Raw genomic sequence first — 25,886 nt, 5'->3', positions numbered from 1 at the left:
TTAAAATACAAGAAAATGCTTGATAATCAGAGGTGAAATCATTTTATTGTTCTGGAAAAAAATAGATAAAACAATATATTCCATTTGAAAGCTATAAAAGTAAATATACTTTACTAAAATAATGCATCAGTAGCCACTAAGAAGCCCTTGTTTGCATACATCGACAGAAAGGAATACGTTGGATAGAGACACTTCTTTCTATGACCTTCCATCATGTTCAAACAAACACATCTCAAGCAGCAAGATGCGAAACATCACAGGCCACAGCAAACACATCACCGTGTTCCCCATCTCAGAAAACCACAGAGGAACCATGGGTAAATCGCTCAGATCCATTTTTAATAGCAACCCGACGAAATCAGAAAGAAAATGTGAGTAGAAAACAAAGTTTTACAGCATATGACCTTCCTGTGAATCATCAGGAGGGATTAAATTGAAAGCGGCAATGGACTCACCGGAAGAACACGGCTGTTAGAATATTCACATTTGCTGGATTTAAACAATTAAAATCCCATAACTAGTACACGTCATACATCACCCAGTAGTTATTGCTGGATCACATCCTCAATGAACCCCCATATCGTTCTAAGAGAAATCTGTCCCCCCCTCCCCAATGTTAATTAAAATATTTCTGAAAAGCAGCTGGGCATGGCATGCTCATGCATGCCTATTATTAATAAGAGACGTTTTTATGCTAATGACTTGCTACTGTACATAAAAGGAAAACCGTTAGAATGGATTCAGGAGGTGCGTAAATGCTTAACGTCCGGTTTGAGCATGGGCTGAAAGGCTGAAGAAACAAAACGGGTTAATCGAGTTAAAACCTTTTAATGTATTGGGCCTGTAACTGTCTACCATGTTGAACCCGGACGAGCCCCCAATCTACAGGGTTGTGGTGGCTCTTTCTGACCTGAGCTCTGTTCTATAGAGAGCTGTTGGTGGGCATTTCATACGCTTAAACTAGTGAATTTGATGCAAATTTGTTTACTTCCTTCAAGTCAAAATGGCTAAATAACATGGTCTGGACACGAGCAAACTATCGGATTCGAAAACAATTATACTTAAAAAATATATAAAGAAAGTCAAGTCTTTAATTTATTCAGCCAACTACTCGATCCCAATCTTATAATTTACTTTTGTCATTTAAAAAATAGAAATTTTAGAAGACAAACGAAACTTGTGCACATCTGGAGAAGCGAACCAAATAAGCAAGTCTGTAAAAATAGGACAATAATCGATTTACTCGTATGAGATTCAGGATGTGCTCTTCTGTGGTTAAATAAATGTGAGAGCAGCGTTCGTTTCCTTCTCTCCACAGGTTTAAAGTGCAGTGTCAGCGTACAGAAAGCCACCTCTGTAGTTCCCGCTCAGACCAGACTGAAGCCCTCGTACTGCTCCACGGCTTGCGTGAGCCGGTGCCGCAGGGTCTCTTTGGTCTGGTAGCAGGGCATGTCCAGCATGTTATAGCAGGTGTGAGCCACAGGAAGGTAGTGCTCTTCCGTAGCAGTGGACTGGAGGACGATGCGTAGACTGGCCATGCCGTGGATGGGGATGCGGTCACTGCCGGTCAAGAACACTGTTGGAGGACAGAAACAACACTTATTTGGTCTGCGCTCACTTCAGCACAAAGAAGATCCATTGTGCATGAGTGAAGGGACGCCCACACAGGATATACTTTCAAACCAAGAAGTGTTCAGCAAAATCTCGCCTCTGCAGTTTATGGAGATACAATATATATTTCTGGTGTACATTTCAGGCGGTTTTATATTATAAGTTCAATAGCACAAACCGTTATGCAGCGGTATCTCACTTACATAAGAACTGCTTTTTTTTCTCCAAGGGGAACTCATGAAACACCTCCCAAAACATCTGAACCGTTGGGTGAGATGCAGAGAACTCGCCCTTGTAGGAGGCATTCTGGGAGAAAACACGAGTTTAATATGAACATTTAATATGAATGTTGAATTTGTAGTGCGTCTTAAAACAGTCGTGTCCCACCTTCTCCATCTCCTCCCAGTTGTAGTTGTTGTTGCCCACCACCATGGCCATGAGCTCAGAGGGCTGGAAGAGAGAGAGGATCTCGCCACCACAGACCTTCAGGAACCCGCTGGAGAAAGCCGAATACAGCTCCTGTACGGCGTCGCTGAATACATACTGCAGATACGCCTGAACAAACTCCTTCCTGAGAGAGGAACATACAAAAAAAATACAATTTTATTAATATCATTTTTGTAATTAACATTGCATCTAGCATTTTGTATTTTATTTTACTTAAATTTTCATTGCATCAACTTTTCAAGAATATTAAGCAAATTTTTTAATTCTGATTATTACTGTACTGTAGAAAAACCCTCACTCGTTCAAAAATTAAAAAATAATTAATATTATTTAAATGTAGTTGCATCATTTGTTGTATTGTCTTTATGATATTACAGTATTTTTTTTTACTAAAGATGATGCTTGTTATTTAATGATAATGCTTATATTAATTTTAAATTTTGTACTAACTAATGAGAATCTAATCAGAGGAAAAAAATTAAATAAAGCATATCTGCCGAATGTAATCCAATACACATATTTACATGCACTCACGTACCAGGCCGAGGGAATTTAGATTGATAATCTGAGCTGGGCTGAAGGCCTGTAATATCTTTCTTCAGGTCATATAGCAGCGTCAGGTTTGCTGAAGATTGTGATCTGAGCTTGTGTGTGTGTGTGTGTGTGGGGGGGGGAACGGGCCTTGATCTGAGCTCAAGATGATTGGCCCTCTGCCTAATCTCACCGTCAGACAGCAGGACGCATGATCCAAACAAACACTTTCGCCATTTTCTTAAACCCTTTTTCTATTTTTACAATCTCACACACTTGATCGTGGCAACAATTCTTCATACATCACAAATGTGTGTGCATTTACATGTTTTTTTTTTTTTTTGGTTTGGATTGGATTTGTGTTGATGCAGTCCCATCTGTTCCTGCAGCTTCTGAAACTGTGCAATTTTGTCCCCGCTGACAACACACCTACACACACACACACACACCCTCTCTCTCTTTATCTGACAGACACTGAAAGATGGAGCACAGGCAGGAACAACATGACCTCTTTCAGACCTTCATTTAAAGAGACACACCACAGACTCTATATTCCTAACAATCGCACCTGTTGGTCTTGTCCACAGCGACGTTCTTCCCGCCCTGTACCAGCTCCTTGACCTCTGTGATCCCATAATACTCTCTTGTAATCTGTGGACACAGTTGTTACATTTATATATTAATTTACTGAAAAGTTGAAAGTCAATATCAGACCTAATATTGTCAAAAGCTTGAAACATACTGAGATCTATCTCTACTAACGTCCATCCCTAATTCTAAATCATAAATCACAAAAACATCTGCTGAATATCGTTTATCATCCGACAGGAAATGTTGATGGGACATATGGCCAGTGAGCAAACTCTCTTCATCTCCCACATGTAAAAGCGACACATTCGAGCATGTGTGTGATATCAAAGAAAGGTTCAACTGAATTTGTTGATTTACCAAAACAGTGAATTGTAAATGGCTCTGTAATATGAATCAGTTATCAGTCACATTCATTTAATCAGACTTGATGTGGCCTCATTTGAGGGGTCACGTTTCATTTGGTGTCCAGTAACTTACAGCAAAGTTCAAACAGAAGGTCTCCTCCACATCCCCCTCATAGTCCAGCAGCTGCTGAAGACTCCTGCAGACACATGAACACACGACAAAACATGTACTGAAAATATCCGTTTGTCATTATGAGAGATGCGTGAGCCGAACTTTCATATTATCAATGTCTCGTTTTATCTCTAGAGTCATCGACAGGCCTTTGTGTTTCTCTCCTGTAATCGCAGCTAAGAGCTCACCAGCTGCAGGGTATAAGAGCAAACCCCTGGCTTACCCGAGCAGGGACAGGGACCGCACATCATCTCCTACTTTTAACAAATGACACTCTTCTGTCTATGACATTATGAACCACTTATAAATCATGATGTTTGCTTTTTACATAATAGCCGACCAGTCGAAATCAGAAAACAGATTCAACTGAGGTCTCTAAACAAGGACTAGCACGTGTTTATAGCTAGCTACATGAATACACACACTTTACGTTTATAGATAGTAACATTTAAAGGTTTAAACTTTAAATTGAAACTTTATTACCCTCTTGAGTTCTGAGGTTTGTTTCCACCAGTCTCTTGTGATTGGTCTACTCTGCTCTGATTGGTCAGATGACCCGGTCTGTTGTGATTGGTCTACTCTGCTCTGATTGGTCAGATGACCCAGTCTGTTGTGATTGGTCTACTCTGCTCTGATTCGTCAGATGACCCGGTCTGTTGTGATTGGTCTACTCTGCTCTGATTGGTCAGATGACCCGGTCTGTTGTGATTGGTCTACTCTGCTCTGATTCGTCAGATGACCCAGTCTGTTGTGATTGGTCTACTCTGCTCTGATTGGTCAGATGACCCGGTCTGTTGTGATTGGTCTACTCTGCTCTGATTGGTCAGATGACCCGGTCTGTTGTGATTGGTCTACTCTGCTCTGATTCGTCAGATGACCCAGTCTGTTGTGATTGGTCTACTCTGCTCTGACTGGTCAGATGACCCGGTCTGTTGTGATTGGTCTACTCTGCTCTACAGCGCGTGTTACAGCCTGGAATTAGTGACGACTCGTTTCAGGCAGTTCAGATTCGGTTATTTCTTTTGGGAGACAATAAATCCATTTATCCTACACTTTGATCTTTAAAACTTTGCAGACCTTTTACATTCACAAACAGCTGCATTACACACTATACGAAAGGTCATATACGAAAAAGCATAATAGGAGAACTTTAATGCAGCAATCAGTTAACAAATTAACTTTAAATCAAACGGCAAATAAATTTGTAACATCAAGTGGAAAACAACACAAATACATTAAATAGAAAACAAACTCAAAATAAAATAGAAATAAATCCTAAATTCAAAATTTAAAACTATAACAACAGCCTATATTTGCATACTTGCAATTTTGAATCAAATAAGTTGAGTATTCTCTTCAATTTCATGTTGCTGTAAATCTTGTTCCTTAGCGGCTGATCAGATTAAAACCGTCCGCGGATAAATCCAACAGTTTGGCAGGAGTGTCAAACACATCTAACTGAGAGAAAGCCAATTAATCCTAGATCCTTTTAAATGCATTAGCACACAACAAAATCATCTGCCATGGAGTTGTAATTGCCAGGTCAAGGTCTGCTGATGGCTGTTTTCATAAGGTGAGATGACTCATGAAATGTGGGGAACAGCCTTGAAGACGCAAACCACAAACGCGATTACAGGCTTGAACCGGCCATCAACTCTGAGCCGGCTGGTCTCTCCTTCTGCAACCATTTAGTGGTCTGATGGTGACTCACAAACTTGAGCTGTTCAAAAAGCTTTTTGGGTGGCTTTTAATTAATGTTACATAAAAAAACAACCTGTTTATGTAACCAAGTGGCAAAGGACACAGTGTAGGGCAAAAAACAAGACAAAACAGTTCCTCTTCACTGGTCTGTGCAGTCCGTTTAGGACTTCGATTTCTCAGTAAAGCCTCGGGGGTCACAGGAACTCCATTGATTTGGTCTAACGAGGGCAGTGATACAGTGTTCTGTGGGAGGCCGAACTGATTTGATCAGCGAGTGATGACTTTTAGTGGAAAAACAACAACATGTTGCCTACAAGAGCTAAGTGGTACAAGTTTAGATACATACAGGCGTAATTTGAACAAACTGGATCCGGCACCTCTGGAGTATCTATTTTAAAGAATCCCCTGCCTCATATAGAGGGCTACAGTGAATTAGAAGGCTTTCTGTGAATTATGGCTTTAACTATGGTCTTTATGGACTACGTTTATGTCATTTTTGAACAAACAATCCCTAAAAATCACCCCTGAAATAAAAATGGACTTTTTTGGAGTTTTATTATATTGACGATCAAAGATTTATCTGTGCACATCATTTTTAATTTTTTTAATTCATGTGTCGACATCTCTAGTCTGATGACGGGTTTATTGGCTGGCGCGAGGGAGGGACAACCTGTCATGAGATCAACAAATAGCAATCCACCACCATCCAATTTATTCCCGATTAATACAATCAAGTCCCGGCCTACATCTTTTCAAATTCAAGAAGCCGTTTAACTTGGATATGTGTCACAATAGGGAAGAAAAGAATATCACATCTTCTATTTCATGCCGACTTTAAAGACAAAGACAAAAAAAGCATCATGTTTTATACCTTCCCTCTGTAGGCGAAAGCTCTTTCAGGTCATCCAGAGTGGGCGAAACATCCAGAAGCTTCTTGTAGAGCACCAGGGGAAAGTGCAGATCCACCACAGTAGAGTTATAGATGGCCAAACCGCAAATGATCCCAATCAAGTGGAACCAATTGTGCTCCACAAAACACTGCAATGCAAACGCACACACATGAGTGATACATAAAAATACTTCTGCATACCAATGCCACCAAGCCTCCTTTATCTAAAAGCCATCTTTCCTTTACAACCCTCTAATTATCCAAGAATGTTTGTCAACAAAATAAGATCTCGCCAGCAGTGAAAGGAAGTTAAACTCATTAAACTCTGTACAATCACGTGCACTCCTCATCTAAGTCTTGTTTTGTACACAGCTGAAGTGCCCTTGAAGTCATCATGCCATAGAGAAATCCAGCAGGATCATCATGTTTGCATGAAAACAGCTGAGCTGTCCCAGATTTAAAAAAAAGAAAAGATTATCTGTTGATGTTCTCAATCGAGCAGCACTTTGAGAAACACCTACTGTATAGAGAGCATTAGTGCACGCTCTTTTTTTCAGCGGCGTTGAAAGTATTTTTCCATTATTTTTTCCACATATATTTTAAAAAAAAGTCTTTGCCAAAGCATTAGAAGCCCTAAACCAAACCAACCAGCTATGAGGTGAATCACAACATTACAAACTGTCTTTTTTATGGTTTTCAAATACTTTTTTGCTTCACATCAAAGGTACAGGAATAGTTCACCCAAAAATGTCTTTCTTCTGCTGAACACAAATGAAGATATTTTACAGAACGTCAGTAACCAGACATTTAATGGACCCCATTGACTTCCATAGTAGGAAAAAAAATACTATGGAAGTCATCAACTGTTTGGTTACTGACATTCTTCAAAATATCTTCTTTTGTGTTCAGCAGAAGAAAGAAATTCATACAGGTTTGGAACAACTTGAGGGTGAGTAAATGATGACAGAATTTTCATTTTTAAGTGAACTATTCCTTAAAGTGAGGGAAAGAACTACAATCCAATGAAGCAATGCGAATGACAATCAAAAACGATGAAGAAATATAACAATTTAAAGGTGCTGTATGTATGTAACTTTTTCACTCTACTAAAGCATAAAAATACCATAATATGTATGCATATATTGAGGAAACATGCTAAGTTCACATAGTTGTTTCCTTGAAAAACACTTCTACAGCCAGTTATTTTACTTTGAAATGTGCGTTTCCAGGCTGGAATGTTTTTTTTTTTGTTGGTCTTATACTGCACAATGCCAATTTTCATAGTCCATTGCACTCGTTCCTGTTACGTGTCCCTTAGTCTCTCGCAGAGCCAGACCTTCAGACTGACGGCTGAAGGTCTGGAATTCATAGCAGCTTTCTTTGGCCAAGGCACGCCCATAAGGCCGTTTGACCGACATGTCAAACAACCAATTACAGTTCGTTTCGTTCAGCGTCACGTTTCGGGGCGTGGAAATGTCCCCACAACAACAGACCGGCGTGCAACAAGTCTCCACTAAGTGCCTCAAACAAAACTCCTGGACATCTCTTAAAGAGTCTATGCCAACGTTGGCGTGACGTCTGAGGCTGAGACTACGTGTCCCTAAACTGGCAACCTGTGTGAGCGCCCTCGAGTCTGAGAGGAAAGGCGCGAGAAAAGCGACGATCTCCGATATTTTGAATTGGACTGCAGTACCTATTTTAACCACTAGTTGTTATTCTTACAGACTTGATTTTCTGTATAGAAACTATATATTTTAAGTGTTTTGTAACATATTTAGACAGTTACGTCATTCACGGTGCTTTATAGGACTGGGTGTTCCCTGCAGAGCGCTTTTTGATTGGTGGAATCTTCTGCACTGCATCGTGGGTAATGCAGTTTTTCACCACAAATTCAGCTGTTAAACTATTATTTTAAATTAATCTGACAGATTGCTTCAGTAAAATCAAAACAAATTTCCTTATGGAGAAAATTTATGGAGTTTTTAACTTCCCAATCCTGAATGTTGCACTCTATGAAGGGCATAAGCGGTTCGTCCTTCAGCCTCAAACATTTCAACTGATATTAAGATTTTTGCAGTACCCTGCATATGCAATTAAATTCTGTTTTGAATTCAAATTATATCTGGGGCATTTTATCACAATAACTCCAAAATAAAATACGCAACCCTTTTCATTATCTTAGTTTAATGTTGAAATCTGTGGTAATAACTAAGGCTGAACTCACTTTATCAGAGAACCACAGCAGATTGGAGTCTGAATACTGGGTGAACATGCCGTAGATCGGATCCATCAGCTCTTTCAGCAGGAGCAGGAAGAACTCCTTGGTGACTCCTCCAGCATCTACAGCTTCCTCTCCATCAAATATGACCTGCAATGATTAATATGTTAGTCAAACTTATGTCTAAGTAGGCGGCTCTTGGTCAAAATGTGCTACAATGTGGACCAGACAAAAAAACAAAACGATGTGCATTGTGCAATGGGATGACAAAGACAAACCTTGAGCGGCTTCTTCAAGTCTACGTCATTGTAGACTGTGAGCTCCCGGAGAGCGTCACTGACTAAGTGGTTCCTGCGTACGTGAAGCACCAGGAAAGGGTTCCTTGCCAGCAAAGGTTCCATAGTCAACAGCATGAAGACGTTGTGCAAGTTAGCGCCGCTTACAGCCATCTGTACAGTAATGAAGCAGGCAAAAGAAGTCAAAGAGACTGAATAATAATAAGAGTCAGATTCATAAACCCTGTGTATTTTTATGAGATGGTAATAGTAATATTCATGCAGAGCACATCCTCTGTATCTGCTCTGAAACCAATGGCAACTCATGTTTTTGTCAGGCTGTAACTGTAACATGAACTGATGTCATGTGTAAGCTTTAAGCTTTGTTTGTCAAAACATTAACATTTTTGAAGATAAAATGTATAATGCTTATAAATATATGAAAAAATAATAGGAATAAAATACTATTTGTAAACTTTTTATTCATCAAAGAATCAACCGTTTTCAAATTATACTACTAATAATTAAAATGTTTCTTGACATTTAAACTATAGCAAAATACAAAACAGTTATTTTAAATTGAACTTTCACAATATATTTTTACTGTATTTTTGATTAAATAAATGCAGTGAGCAGAAGAGACTTCTTTCAAAGCATTGAAAAATCTTACCGACCCCAAACTTTTGAACAGTAGTGCAAGTCAAAAACTTGAGCAGTACAACAACAATCCTAAAAGTTGAGTGTTGAGTTGTGTTATTTCTTTTACCTGCATTTGCAGCTCAGCATCTGTTTGCAGCACGGTTGTCTTGGCTTGCGCGTTCAATATGAACGGATAGGCACATAACGTGACAGAACCCTGGGAAATAAGACTCAGGTGATCAAGCTGAGACCATCACAACTGTCTAAAAACTGATATTGAGTTATTAAATCAACAAACCTGCACTGGAGGGTATCGCATTTTCTACAACAAGACAAAACAAGAACATATGTTAAATTCTGAGGTACTTTTTATTTTTCAGCTTGGGATGATCAAGATTTGAGGTGTCTATGTGAAACTATAACATTTTGTGTACATAGTGTACATTCATGTTCCCATTAACTTTTGCTATATTCTTCCATCCACCTATTTATATGCAAATTTTGGGTTATCGCATAAAAAAAACACTGGATGGACATGCCAAGATGCAAATAAATTTAAAAAATGTGACTAATAAACGTAAGCGCTCAATTCAGGTGGATAATTGTTTTGTTCAATAAGTAGACGTTTATAAACTATGGTGGGAACACAATTTGCAACTTTGGATGGAACATAAATTTACATGCAAATATATAAATGTATAAATTCATAAATGTTAATCTGCAATAGGCCTATGCGCAGAAATATACGCACAATATCAGCTTTGCGCAGAAACCATTTGAGGTAGTCTTCCTGGATGTCCACCAGGGTGGTGATATCAGGGATGTAGAAGTTGTTGTATTCCACATGATGGGCTTTCAGATTGACCTGCAGCAAAATACTTGGATCCATCACTAACAGTAGTTTATCATTCAACAACGCAAGCTAAATTATGCAAGTATGTCTGAAAAAACATGAAAAACAGCAATTCAGCTGGGGAATATTCAATCGAATAGCTTATTAATAAGTAGTTTATCATTTACTCATTAAAAGCGAGATCTGTCGTGTGGATTTTGGGTCGTACCTTGTGTAGTTTCTCCAGGAGTCGAAGGGCGGCACTGGTGTAGCTCTCCATGAACACAGGCACCAGGAGCGCCTTCCCGCCAGTCAACAGAAACACAACGATGCTTTTGTACATCTCCACTAGTCTGGAGAAAACCTCGCAATCCATCAGAGACCACCAGTTATCTGAGAAACAGCGTACAGATTCATTTCAAAAGCCTTTTTGATCTTGGACTTTGATCAACGTTGTTTCTAGGCAGTGAAACATGTTGGTGACGTCATACCGAGCACTTTGCTAGGGTTGGCGTCCAATCTGAGGATGGCCATGGCTAGAGGGATGGTGAGAGAGATGTAGTTTTTGGAGTCCTGGAGAGCGGGACATTCAGACAGGATCAGGTAGATCCGCATGGCTTCCACGTCAGGAGGAGAGCAGGGCAGCTGGGGGATCAGGAGGCTCTCGAAGCTCTTCGTGGCCTAGAAGAACACATTTGAGAGAGGTTTATAGTTCAAATACATATATATTGATCAAAAGAGACAGTAAAGACATTTACAAAATATTTCTATTTCAAATAAATGATGTTCTTTGGAACATTAAAGAATCATGAAAAAAAAGGTTTACACAAAAATATTAAGCAGCACAACTGTTTTCAACTGATAAACTTTGAAAACTTTGTTTTTTGAGCATCAAATCATCATATTAGAATGATTTCTGAAGGATCATGTGGAACTGAAGATAGTAATGATGCTGAAAATTCAGCTTTGAAACAGGAATAAATTACATTTTAATAAAATTACATAATACAGGTGAAACTCGAAAAATCTTAATATCGTGCAAAAGTTCATTTATTTCAGTAATTCAATATTTCAAGCCTTTATTTGTTATAATTTTAAGTCAGCCATAATCATCAAATTATAACAAATAAAGGCTTGACATATCTCACTTTGCATGTAATGAGTCTATATATTATATTAGTTTCACCTTTTAAGTTGAATTACTGAAATAAATTAACTTTTGCACCATATTCTAATTTTTCGAGTTTCACCTGTAATAAAATAATAATAAATATTTCATAATAGTTCTGTTTTTACTGTATTTTTAATCAAATAAATGCAGCCTTGGTGAGTATTAAAATAAATGCTACCAACTGCAAACATTTGAACAGTAATGTATAATCAGAAGATTCCTGGAAAGTATACCAAATTTCACCCAGTTAAAACACAAACAAGGCTTGAAATGTTTTAGAAACTTGATAATGTGCGCAGCAGAGTATTGCCTTCCAAGTACGCAGTGTATTTACGACCTAAATAAAAGATGAGACAATGGTGACGACACAAAGCACACACACCTGCTCCAAAAGTCTCGCGAAGGCTGGTTTCATCAGCATTTCAAAAAGCAGCCGAACAGCATTGAAGTCGATGCCCGGGACTTTGGGGTTTGTCTTGAAATGTCCGTCCTCACTGTGGAAACAGCAGGTGAAAATTAGTTTCCAAATGTTGGTTTGCAACAAGACATGAAATCTAATACTGTACAAATCTAATTGACTAATTTAAGATTATAAAAAAAAATGGTCTGCATTGCTATATTAGTTCAAACTATTTGAAAACATATAACATTGAGATTTAGTATATCCAAGCAAGGGTGGGTCAACCGATGAGCAAAAGATGGATCTGAGGTGAGGAGATTTAAGGCCTTTCCTCTCCATTGCTCTTTATCTGCGTCTGTCGCTCTGGTGGGATGAAAGCAGGATCACATGCTGGGTGTAAATACAGCCTGATGCTGATCCCTGCACTACACACCAGTGTATTTTAAGCATGCCAGGGTAAGATTGATTTATGATAAACGACTGTTCACACACCAAGAAAGGTTTTTAATACCAGTCCCGTTTGAATGAGATGGCAAGATGTGTTTAACCATACAGTTCAGTTAAATTGAATCAATCTGACTCATTTAAATCAGATTCAACTAGATCGGAATAATCTGATTAATTAATTTGAATAAGATAATGTATTTGGTCAATCTGAGTTATTTAAATTCAATTCAACTGGTTTATTCTGATTAATTCTAATTCAATTCAGTTAAATTTAATCCGTCGGACTCATTTAAATTAGATTCACCTAGATCTGAATAATCTGATTCATTCTAATTCAATTCAATTGCATTTTAACCAATCTGATTCATTAGAATTAAATCGGACTCATTTAAAACCAATTAAATTCAACTGCATTTGACCAATCATATTAAGTTTGAGTAATCTGATTTTTTTTCACTACGATTCAATTAGATTTGGTCAATCTGATTCATTACGATTCAGGTGGATATTTTTGATTCAATTAAATCGATCTAATTCAATTTGTAGAAATAAAGCTGGCCAGTCAGCAGTGCAAATTTCTACAGAAACCTCAACTCTTCAGCTCTTGATCTAGAGTTTATTGTGTGCAATGGAGTCCATGGCACAATGTGTCGCTCCAAATGCCCGCCTACCCCGAGTTGGGACATGTGCACAGCAGAGTTTTAATCAAATATCCAAAACCGCATTATAAAATGAAGACTTGACCTCACAACCCATAATACCCCCGTCTGAACGCCAGCGACACCAGTTGTTCCTTATGTAACCAGATAATCTCTTGAAATGCAGTGCAGATTATGAACATCAAGGACTGCATCCGGCAGAATGAGGTTTCTAGAGTCTCTTGTCAGAAAAAGATAACCATCGAGGCCTGTTTTCTCTGAAAGAGGGACTGCTCTTTTAAAGACAGGGCTGTAACCGGGAGCCCTGCGGGTGACTGTGAAGAATGTGCCTCCTGACATTAAGCAGAAGTCACCTATGGAAAAAACACAAGCGCTCCACTCTCCATGGTGTCACCCCGTGCGCATAATATGCTTATTGACATGGCATTTACAGTTAATTAGATTGGGAATGAAAGGGAGGAACATTTTAACTGCTCACCTTTGGTCCAAAAAGCTGGCATTCCAACATGCAGTCGAGGACATCAGGAGAATGATGTCACTAGAAGGGGAGGGAAGAGGTTTGAAATCAGCATCGAAATCATTTACAGTGTAAAAAAAGGTGACCTTTTTTTTTCAATTTAATATCTTCAATCACCTCTGAAATTATTTATTTTCTGCTGACGTAATGCTTGAATGGCTGGGGGGGGGGGGTAACCAATATAATCCCAAAAAATCGGCATACCCTGTTTTATTACATTATTACAACCGGAACTGGACAAATACTCTGATTCATTTTGAACTTCTGACCTGTAATGCTCCTGAATCATAATCATACACTGTTCACTCATTGGCCAGAGGAGAACTGGCCCCCGACTGAGCCTGGGTTCTCCCAAGGTTTTTTTCTCCATTCTGTCACCTGATGGAGTTTTGGTTCCTTGCCGCTGTTGCCTTGCCTTCTGGCTTGCTTAGTTGGGGACATTTAATATTCAACAATATTATAGATCTGCCTTAAAGGTGGACGATGATGAAATTGTTTTTTTTGTATTATTTTCATGTTATCACTGTGAAGCTGCTTTGATACAATCTGTATTGTAAAAAGCGCTATATAAATAAAGGTGACTTGACTTACATTACCTCCTGATCAAAACTGTTAAAAAGTCTGTTTTATTATTGTTTTTTTAAAGAAATTGACACTTTTCTGCAAGGATGCATGAAATTGATCAAAAGTGACAGTAAACCATTTATAATGTTACAAAAGATTTTTATATATATCAAAGAATCCTGAAAAACAAAAATCAGTTTCCACAAAAATACTAAGCAGCAAATCAGAATATTACAATGATTTCTGAAGGATCATGTGACACTAAAGACTCAAGTAATGATGCTGTAAATTCAGCTTGGCATCACAGGAATAAAATAACCATTTTACAAATTGTACTAATATTTCACAATATTATGTTTTTTTTAACTGTATTTTTGATCAAATAAATGCAGCCTTGGTGAGCAAAAGAGACATTGATCAAAAACATTAAAACAATCTAACTGACTGAATGGTGGTATGTGTCATACAGTGTTATGAAAATTAAATACTTTAAAATGCAACTAATTCTGTCTTACAAAAGTAGAACATTTCTGTAAGACCTCCATCATAACTGTAACCAACCTGGATGAAGTCACACACTCACTTGGTGATGCTTGAATCGCTGTTGTCATGCAGCTTCATCCTCCAGCTGTCCAGACTCTCAGAATTAATCAGAGTGATGCTTTTGGTGGCATTCATGATACGGAAATCCTCAGGAAAAAATGAACCCTGTTCTCAAACGCACAACACACACAACTTAGAAACGTGTATTTCTAGGATATAACTCTGTGTTAATTGGGCAAATTCCTAAATGGTCCTACACAGTAACTAAAGTAATAAAATAATACAAAATCACATGGTGGCAAAGCAGGCAACATCAGTCTTTCTGTTGATCCTGAAAAACCATTACATTGATGTATCGGCGCCACCATGTGGATAAAAGTAGGTACTGACCAATCAACCTTGCAGATAAGATTGATCAAATAAACATCTAATACATCACATAAAAGCCTACAGTATGAGTAGGTACAAACTATGAGAAGATATTGAGGAATACACTGATTTATTGAATATTCTAGTCAAGTTAAGCATCCAAAAAAACAGTACAATATCAGCTGTGGTGTTTCAAAGCAGCAACGTTACCTCCTTGGCAGACAACAACAGGAAACTGTGATCACCTCCACTGTGAATTTTACTGACGGTGTAGCGCTCGGCTTCTGTAGAAAAAGAACATAGCGAATGGTCACAAACCAAACTACAGATCCTGTAAAATGGCGCCTATTAATATCTGACTATCCCTGTCAATCCAGTTAATGAACATTTAGCTTATCATCACTTGTTTAGAGGATTTATTTCATCCATACAGAATGTGACACAATGGCATGGTGATCATATGTACGTACTTGTGTATGCGTTTCCAAAGCACAGGGGTTGGATGTTCCTGACAGGAAGTGGGCTCTTAGCATTTCCTCTGAGACCTGTGCCCAGCTGGCCCTGAGTGTTGCAGCCGAAAGCGTAAATCAGGCCTGTGGAGGGCACGAATGCCAGGGTGTGGTGCCTGTGAAACACACACACACACACACACACAGAGGTATGCTGTGAAATATCCCATCTCATTCTTACCTGATGACTGCATGCATGGTGGTAAACAAAAGTCAAGTTGAGAGTATTTTAATGTTTAATATTACACCCTGGTATGGTGACTTAGGAGTGAGGAATAAAAATAAGTTGCAGAAGATAGTGAGAACGACAGGAGAAATAACAGGACGCCAGCAAACACAGCTTGATAAACTGTATTTGCTGGCAATACACAAGGGTTGTATCTGACTCCACACACCCACTCTGGCCTCCACCTGGATAAGCTCCCAAAATATCTTAGAAATGTGTATAAACATTCCTTTATACCAGTGGCAATTAGAATATCACATCAAGGGTAAGCAACTCCTTGTGAGAATAATTTTTATATTGATATATTGTGTATATGTGTATAACTTCAGCATGGTATACATATATGATATAATACAAATGAATGTATATTCATTTATTTTTAAACTGTGCTTTTTTTTTTTAAATGTACTACTGTTTAAAACTTTGGGGTCTGTAAGATTTTGCAATGGTTTCCTATGCTCAAGGCTGCATTTATTTGATCAAAAAATAAAGTAAAAACATACAATTTTTTTTTTTTTTTTTTTTTTTTATATTATAACAATTTAAAATACCTGTTTTCTATTTGGATATATTTTAAAATGTAATTTATTCCTGTGATGCAAAGCTGAATTTTCAGCATCATTAGTGTAGTCTTCAGTGTCACATGATCTTCAGAAATCATTCTAATATGATGATTTGATGCTCAAAATACATTTCTTTTCATTATCAATGATAAAAAACAGTTTTGCTGCTTAATATTTTTGTGGAAAACGTGATATATTGTTTTTTAGGATTCTTTGATGAACAGAAAGTTTAAAAGAACTTAGAATTTATAACATTATAAATGCACGGACTGTCACTTTTGGTCAATTTAATGCATCCTTGCTTAATAAAAGTATTTTCTTTAAAAACAAATCTTGATGACCCCAAACTTTCGAAAGACCCTGTAATTAATAAACAGTAGCTACTTAAAAATATAACAGAAATGATGTGCATTACACATACAGTGTCAGTATATTTTTGGACATGACACAAACGAAAGCGAACACTTTTAAAGAAAACCAGCACATCACTCTGAAACAGAAGGACACAGAAATGTACATATTACTTACCGCCCACAAGCGATCTGAGACACCTCGGTGCCCATGAGCTCCAGAACTCTGCGTGGAAGAGGCTCGTTGTTGGTGGAATCGTGGCCCAGCTGTCCTCTTGAACCGTTTCCAAATGTGAACAGACCCCCTTCCTGAACACGGCACAGACAGCAATGCTTCAATGCTCAAGATTGAAAATGAAAAATGATATCGAGCAACTTTCCATAGAAAGCTAGTTCAACAGAAATTCTTATCAACATTGACTAAAAAAAGATTAAAGATTAGATTCATGGATTGGTCAAATAACTGTAGCAATTTGTCTCTTTCTTCAAACTTTTAATTATTTTAAATAAAAATGTTTAAATATTTTTTTAATATATATTTTAAAAATGATTGGAGAATGTGTTTTTCAGCATACTGCTATAATTTGTCTGTATGGTCAATACCTTTGTCAAGGCAGCGGTGTGTTCATCTCCACAGCTGATGTACACCACCTTCTGTGACCGCAGGAACTTGATGTGGCAGGGAACAGACCGGTCTATGACATATCAGACAGAAATATTATTATATTAGGCAACATTATGCCAGTCTTTTGAAGAGGACCTATTATGTCCTTCTACAAAGTCTTGGTTTTGTTTTTAGGGTTTACTAGAATATATGTTCATCATGATTGATTGTTAAAAAAATTATTTTTCAGATATTTGACATGGTTGCAGCTCCTCTCTTCCCAGTCTGTCAGTAACACTCTGTTTAGTTTCTGTCTCTATGAAGCTCCTCATTCTGATAAGAGCAATGTGCTCTTTGGTACAATGGTGCTCTCAATTGACCGTTCGCAAAGACCCGCCCCCTTTAGTTACTGTTGCTATGTCCGACAAGCTACGCCGCTCTCACACCACACCATGTTATCACGCGGAGCAGAGAGGACACTGACAACGCGCGCTGACAGACAGGACAGACCAGCTTACTATTGATATGAAACAAAGTCTCAACTTTCAAATTTGGTCATTTTTTTCAGAAATTTAAACAATAAATACCGTTACAATAAATACAGTTTTGTGGCTCTTTAATGTGTCTGACAGATCGCTGCAGAGACTCAGTAAAAGCTTCTCGTGAACTGATCATCTCTTCCTTCTAGTTCATTTATAGCATCAAATAAACATGAATGAACATAAGAAGGAATGTTGTTTTAACCGCAGAAAGGCGTCAGTACACTCCGCTTTTCAAGTTCAAATTCTCCATGTTAATCTACTAACTCTCCTGACTGCTTTGTCGGACAAAAATGGCGGATTCGGCGGATGGCGGATTATGATTGGTCAGATCACCTGTCAATCAAACTCCCTGCGAAGGGTCAATTGGTTGGCTGGACCAGTATGTTGAAATTTGTCAACCACTTTGAGCGTGTTTTGGAAATGTCAAGCCCCTTAGCATTCCAGCGAGTTTCAACACACTACTAACACAACTCAACCAGGCCTCACCCCTATTTTGCGTGTGCCTTGGGCGGGAATTATTTAAATGAGGAATATTGTATCGTGTTTGTTCCCGGAAGAAAACTCAAGACTACAATGGAGGCGTTTCAGGGAGTTCAGAAACAGTGTGCACTGATATAGAGAATAACTCCCTTTGGAGTGACTTTATGCTTTGTAACTTTGCAGACCTTTTTCATGCTCAAACGGCAACATTACACACCGAAGAAAGTAAAAAAGCATAATAGGTCCTCTTTAATCATATATCATATTCAATAACAAACAAATCCTGGAGCAACCTACGGTTTGGTGCCTTGCTGAAAAGTTTCAAGAATCGTCAGTTTCAAACCAACAGACGTTTGTGTGTGTGTGTGTGAGTGAGTGAGTGAGTGAGTGTGTTACCTTGCTCATCATTGAGGCCTAGTTGTCCAGCGCCGTTCTTCCCCCACCCGAACACAGCTCCAGAGAGGGACAGGGCAAAGCTGTGGTCTCCTCCAGCGCTGATGTGAGCCAGTGGGATCCCACACAGAGATTTGAGCGGTTGAGGAGACAGAGTGCTCGGCTCTCCCTTCCCTAAACCCAGCTGCCCACTGGAGTTCTCTCCCCATACGAACAACTGACCATCTGAGAAGAGAAGGACAGCGGGAATCTTCTTTTACGGACACAGCAGAAGTACAACCACTGACTCAACAATGGAATTCCTCTGCTCTTACCTTTTGAAAGTGCTATACAGTGTTGGTTGCCACACATCACTTGTGAGATTCGATGCTCGCACAACTTTTTAATCAACCTAAATAAATAATAATAAAAAGGAGGAATAAAGAAAATATACAGAAACTTATTTAAGAAGTCAAGTTCTGGACTACTGTACATCGATCAAATTCACTATACTAACACATTATTAAAGCTGCAGTCCGGCACTTTTTTGTGTTTAAAAATATCAAAAAAGACATTTTTGAAAAAAAACGTAACCAGCCAGTGTTCAAAACGATCTGCTTGCCTTACCTCGATTCAAAACGGTAAGCTTGTAATAATGATTTTAATTCCAGTGGTACTGGTGGATTTCCGCGGGAATTTCGAGCATGTCTTTGCGTCATTACGTCACTTCTGTACACATAGAGAAGGAGTCCCGGCTAGCGTGTGTGGATGATGTAGGAGATTTAGCTTTAGCACTTGGTATGGCGGATCCCGAAAGTTTAAAGCGACAATCACCAGTGACAACTGGAGATTCACCAGTTGTAAAACCCAAAGACTTCGGACTTCAGATTGGCTACAGAAAAAATATATTTTTCACGTTTTGACGTGATATAAGCAATCGTTAGATTTGATCAGCATGGTACCCTACTGCAATGCTTCCCCCCACCCCCCGAATTTGGTCAGAACAAAAGTGAATGCTACTTACTTGTTCAGATGACATTTTCCGATGAAAATTCTAATGTTGACACTTTCAAAAAGTATACTCTGAGATTGCTGACGACAGTACAGTATCCACAGCGACGCGGCAGCCTCAATACATTGTGTTCATCCGCGCTGTTTCATGCCGATTTACTACCCACGCACAGTTAATAATTCCGCGAATAACTGCAATTGCAGGTTTCGAACAGAGATGGCGACAAAGAGGAAAAACGACGGACTGCAGCTTTAACTATAATGAGGATGATGGAGAAGTAATAACCATTCAACATGTCATGTAATTGATGACTAGTTTCACGTGGAATGTCATTTCTTTATTTTTCAGTTTCTGCACCAATTGTGGGGAAAAATCTGTAAAATTCTATGGAATGGATTTAACACTTTGATTATTAATTATTAAATTACAACTCAAATTCAAATAAAACTTCTAAACACAATCATTCCCAGTGATATTATATAATTTTTGTATAATAATCAAAAATATGTATTTTGAGCGAGTTACACATCTGTGCAAAATTGATATAAATAAATATTAATATTCTAGAGGTAGGCTACTTTGGGCATTACCAATTTTTTTCTTTTTTTCATACTTTCTACACGGATTGTGGAGGGAAATAGTAGTATTGTAGTAGTAATTTGATGCATTCATTATTTAAATCAATAGAATATTAAATCATAAAAGAGAAGAAAATCTCAATGTTTTTTTCCCCATAAAAACAAAAACAATCACTCTCAATTATTTTGATTAATTATAAAGTATTTATATCTATATTTTTCAAATATAACAATAATTTTGTATTATTATATGTGTTGTAAGGGTTACACATCTGTGCAAATAAGATAGTTACAATTTCTCAGTCACTTTTGTTGTCATAAATTTCAAAAAGGCATATTATTAGGACAGACAGACATACAGAATTATGGAAAAGGGACAAAGGTCCAAGCAGGGTGTCCAGTGAATGTTATGCAGCAAAGGGCTACGTATGGTTAAATTGTCCTGAGAGTACTGCACTATTATTGGCAGCTGAAAGCATTATCAAAGCATCCAAATATTTAATAAAGAAATTCCTGATTTACTGACTGGCCAGGAATCCCACAGTCAAATCCCAGTGGTCTTCATCACATCACAAGATGCAAAACCAAATAAATAACCCTCAATTATTAACTCGCTCTGGTTGTATTGTACTTGTGAAGTTATTCCAACAACTGAGATGACAAGTGATGAATGTCAGGAAATGCCGTTTCATCTGTTGTGGTTTATTCAGCAATACTAGAGCAAACATCCAATCCACAATAAAACAGAAGAGCTTTCAGTAAGAGCACGTTATAACTATCATTAAGCCTACACCCCTGCGGTGAGGAAGGTCCCATGCAGAGACCCCCTCACGAGGTTAGGAGCCAATTAAATCCTCATTAGATTACCCAATCTAAAGCAGCCTTTACAATGCAAGGAAGTCAAATATGAAAAAGCATATCTACCACAAAAAAGGATGTAATTGTTAATGTGGTTTAAAATGCATTTACACTGGAATCAAATAACAGGAAACAATGCATTTCACGTTTTGAAGGTTCTCATGCATCGCCGACAAAAACAAGATGTGCATTAAAGGGATGGTATCACACAAACTTTTGAATTCTTTTGTCATTCACTCACCCTCATGCCATCCTCTGTGTATATACAATATGGATAACAGAGATAAAAATCTTTGTTTGTGTTTAAATGAAGAAATGAAAGTCATATGCATCAGGGATGGCTGAGAGTAAATGATGAGAGAATTTTCATTTTTATGTGGAGTGTCCCTTTAATTTGCAGAACACCATATTAATGAAAATTTCAATTATATTTCGACATAACGCACGCGCTTCACACTCACAGTGGACTTTGTATTAGGTGTTTTAATCTGGCATTTATCATTTTATGAAACTTTTTAATTTATTTTTCGGAAAACTGCATTAAAAAGTGATGTTTTACCTGGGCACACGGACCGCCTCTTCAGCCGTACCCAGACCGAGCTGCCCTCCTTCTCCGGCCCCCCAGGCAAACACCTGCCCCTGCTCATTCACCGCCAGAGAGTGCGACTGACCACACGACACGCCGGATATCTTCTGAGCATCCAGAGCTCCAACCAGCTCTATGGGAACACACACACATACAAACGCATTAGATGGAAATATCACACACTCCGGCCTTCATGCTTGCGTAGACATCATTCATATCCCGTCTGCGGATTTGCGGCGGGTTCTGCTAGATTTGTTTTGTGCAGCATTAGTTTGTGATGGCTATATTGTTTTTGACAGATTAAAAGTAGTAGAAGTAGATTTCCCTGTACCAAAAAAATATATTATTCAGCAAGGACGCATTAAATTGACCAAAAGTGACATTTATAATGTAACAAAAGTTTTCCATTTCAAATAAATTCTGTTCTTTAGAACTTTCTATTTATTAAAGAATCCTGAAATGAAGGGTTTCCACAAAAATATTAAGCAGCAACTGTTTTCAACATTGATAATAAATGTAAATGTTTCTTGAGCAGCAAATCAGCATTAGAATGATTTCTGAAGGATCATGTGACACTGAAGACTGGAGTAATGATGCTGAAAATTCAGCTTTGATCACAGGAATAAATTACATTTTAATATATATTCTAACAGAAATTTTAAATCGTAAAAATCCAAATATTACTGTTTTTACTGTATTTTTGATAAATGCAGCCTTGGTGAGCAAAAAAACATTTTTTTTTAAATTACTGATCCCAAACTTTTGAACAGTAGTGTTGTATATTCAGAGTGAAACCAGAAGAAGGCACCTACTGTAAGTGACCAATCACATGTTGGTTTGTGTGGCATCAAAACAACATCACATGTAATCTTTCATCATCTCATCAAGATGAATAATACAGCACTGGCTTAAAGGAAACCGAAAACCAAAACCAAAAAATCCCCTTTGGCATGTGAATGTGGTAAGATGAAACTGAACGCCTGCTAAACCAAAACACTTTCATTCTCCAAAACAGAATGTAGGACAACATTTTTCATTGAAGCTGCAGTTCTGATGGAGGGGGCAAAAAAAATTATAATTGCTCAAAATCTATTAAGAATGTTATGCTTTACACAGTAAATATTAGCAAAAATAAAGTAATAAAGAACAAATGTCACCTTAAAAAACAGAATATTGTTTGGTTATTTTCTGATTTATAACAAGATCTGCTGTCATCATTGACTGTTAATACACTGTAACACAATAATCATAATCATAGCATGATCAAGCAAGCAGTGTTTTACTCTCCAGTCTCCAGGCCACATCATTAGGATAATGCCTCATTTCTGAGAATAATGTCAATTTCGATTTTAGGTGTGTGCCCAAAATATGACGTGGTTACATGGCATTGTCACATTAAAAGACACGGGACATAGAACTGGAACAGCAGGAACATGAGAAATTAATGATATTTAAACGCAAAGTGCTACTGGTAGATTCATTAAAAAAGGCAAAGATGTGCAAAGACCGTAAAACCTTTATTACATCAATTATTATGGCACTGCATGAAGAGAAAGCTTACATAATTGCAGGCGTGTTCTGTGAAAAAAATTGTGAATCATCAACAAAATCTGAATGTTCATATCTAATTGTTGGGGCATAAGCACGTCCCGAAATATCATATTATTTTTTATTGTTTTGAAGCATAATAAATAGGTTTTAAATCTTACAATATTCAAATCTAATTTTTGAGCATCATCATCAAATTCTGAACGCTCAAATCTAATTGTTGGGGTATCATACGCACATCTGGAGCGCCGGTGCCATGCTCCATACTGTATGTATGTTCAAATTGAATGTATGAATTGTTGGGGCATAATAAATGCGTCCTGAAATATCATATTGAATTTGTGAAAACATACTGTATATGTATTCCGAACATGCAACTTTTTAAAAGTTTGAATGGAATTCTGGAGCATCACCGCCATGTTCCATGCCATATGTTCAAAATTAATTCATGGAAAATGTACCTTCTGAACATTAGAATTACATTTCAAAGCATTATAAATAGGTTATAAATGTCTGAATCTAATTTCTGCGAAACAGTAGGCATGGTACGAATATTCAAATCTACTTTTTGAGCATCATCAACAAATTCCGAACGAATTGTTTGGGCATCATAGGCATGTTATGTAATATAAATCTTTTGGAGAGACGTGAGCATTCTGAACATTCGGCATCTTTACGCAATACTGGCGCGTTCTGAAAGTTTGATTCAAATTCATCACTTTCATGATCCACGCTGTAATGCGTGTTCAAATTCCGTTTATGTCAGTTACCTGGCCTGCATCCTCGCTTGTCATGGCCCAGCTGACCGCTGCTGTTGGAGCCGCAGGTGTATACGCTCCCATCATGCAACAGGAAGAGCGAGTGTTGGCTGCCGCATGCCACTTCTTTAAGACCCCTCCCATCAAACATGCAACAGCTCTTCGGCTCAAAGAAAGAAGCCTCTGACGCGCCGATGCCCAGCTGACCCGAGACACTGCTTCCCCAGCACAGCATCATGATTCACACATAAAGAGAGAGACAGATGGAAGGATCCGGAATAAGGGAGAGCTCCTCCTAGGCTGTACCGCCTTGCCGCCTCCGCCTGTAAATGACGGATCTGGAACAGAAGAAAAAGTCTGGCATTAGAGACTGGGAAGCAAATAGGTGAGAACTCAGTAGAAGGGAAGGGAAGAGGTCACACCCTATTCCTGTAAATGACAGCTAGTGGGGACGGCCAGATACTTCAGACTAGAATGCAGATAATAAACAACCTGGTGTAGTTAAATAAAACCATAGATTTACAAATCCAATGTCTACCGAATCATCACAATTTTACTTTTTTCACTATCTGGAATGTAAAGTGGGCATTTATAGACATAAATAGGGGACCGTTGTTATTTGACTAAACTCCACCTACACGCATAAAGTACATACTGGGAGAGATGTATATAAAAAATACTAGAGATATAAAATCAATAATGAATGCCAAAATTATTTTATTGCACTTGGCACGTTCCAAAAGTTTGAATCAAAATCTGTCATGTTCCATTTTCGTTCAAATTAAAGAAAAATTCTAATTGAAAACATTATAAATAGGCTCCGAGTCAGACTGAACGTAATTTCTGCTGAATCATGGGCATGTTCTGAACATTCAAATTGAAATTTTGAGTATCATCAACAAATTTCGAACGTTCAAATCTTAATGGGGCATCATAACCCCGTCTCGAAATATCAAATTAAATTTGATCTTACATTCAATTTGAAAAGATATGTCTGAACGTTCGATTTTATGTGCATTACTGGCACGTTCTGGAAGTTTGAAACGAATTCTAGAACATCACTGTCATAATCCAAGCTGCACGTTTAAAATGCATTTATGGAAAAGGTACGTTCTGAACATTCGAATACATTTTTGGAGCATTATAGGGTTCCGAACATTCGAATCTAATGTCCGGGGAATCATATAGGCGTGTTTTGAACAATCGAAACAATTTTTTGAGCATCATTAACAAATCCCGCACCTTAGAATCTAAATGTTAGGGCATCTAGACGCGTTCCGAAATATGTTATTAATTTATTGGGCGTTCCGAACGTTCGACTTTTTGCGTATTACTGGTGCGATTTATGGGCGTCAACAGTGCATTTCGAACGTTTTAATCCAAAGTGTCTAGAACTGCTCTCTAGGTAGGTAGCTCGCTCACTAAGTTACTAGGTTTAGAAACACTGCTGAATCTTCCATATGTGAGTCCAGTCTGTCCAATACGAGTTCGGCCTATAAGAACAATCCTGACATATTTCAGTTTCATGTAACGTCAAATCAACACAAGCTGTAGTTAATTTACTGCAGACATTAATGCTTAAACATCCGACCAGACTGTCTATGCATTAAATACAGTAACGTTACCTAAATACTAATATTCAGGATAATGTCAGAACAAACTAACATCGCAGCGCACTGCCACTCATCAAACTCTCATTTTCTATCACGCAAATGCAATTCTCTATGTGACACAAGTAAAAAACAAACATGTTTTTAGGTAGCAGATAGTGTTACCTGGTAAAATGCATTTCGTCTCCTGTTTATTTGACGTATATTACTGAAATGGTTTCAGTTTAATGGTTCCGACAAAAACAAGGAAGTTACGACTCAGATTACGGAGTCACTGATGATCACGTGACTCCTGTCAACCAGCTGTAATTGCGCTGGAGTCAATAGAGGGCGACACTGAGTACAGTTTTGTCATTTTGAGCATGTGTTC

The 25,886-nt window shown here is 38.0% G+C and overlaps 1 protein-coding gene across 1 annotated transcript; it reads right to left on the bottom strand.

Moving 5' to 3' along the window:
• Positions 1–20: 20 nt before the first annotated feature.
• Positions 21–25,821, bottom strand: herc3 (HECT and RLD domain containing E3 ubiquitin protein ligase 3). Its single transcript, XM_079616995.1, has 25 exons — positions 25,682–25,821; positions 23,919–24,244; positions 21,574–21,733; positions 18,902–18,978; positions 18,591–18,812; positions 17,172–17,263; positions 16,747–16,877; positions 15,391–15,545; positions 15,131–15,204; positions 14,592–14,716; positions 13,406–13,465; positions 11,804–11,915; positions 10,742–10,931; positions 10,480–10,643; positions 10,170–10,283; positions 9,717–9,740; positions 9,546–9,635; positions 8,783–8,953; positions 8,511–8,654; positions 6,269–6,435; positions 3,658–3,721; positions 3,158–3,240; positions 1,999–2,182; positions 1,815–1,917; positions 21–1,576 (listed from the first exon to the last, which is right to left on the bottom strand). The coding sequence occupies exons 2-25, from the start codon at positions 24,142–24,144 to the stop codon at positions 1,368–1,370; spliced, it is 3,141 nt and encodes a 1,046-aa protein (XP_079473121.1). The 5' UTR covers positions 24,145–24,244; positions 25,682–25,821; the 3' UTR covers positions 21–1,367.
• Between the last annotated feature and the right edge of the window lie 65 nt (positions 25,822–25,886).

The sequence above is a fragment of the Phoxinus phoxinus genome (genome assembly GCF_949152265.1).
Source record: "Phoxinus phoxinus genome assembly, chromosome: 6".
In the NCBI taxonomy this organism is placed as follows: domain Eukaryota; kingdom Metazoa; phylum Chordata; class Actinopteri; order Cypriniformes; family Leuciscidae; genus Phoxinus; species Phoxinus phoxinus.
Note: the sequence above shows the minus strand (reverse complement) of the source record. Positions and strands in the feature narration are given on the sequence as shown.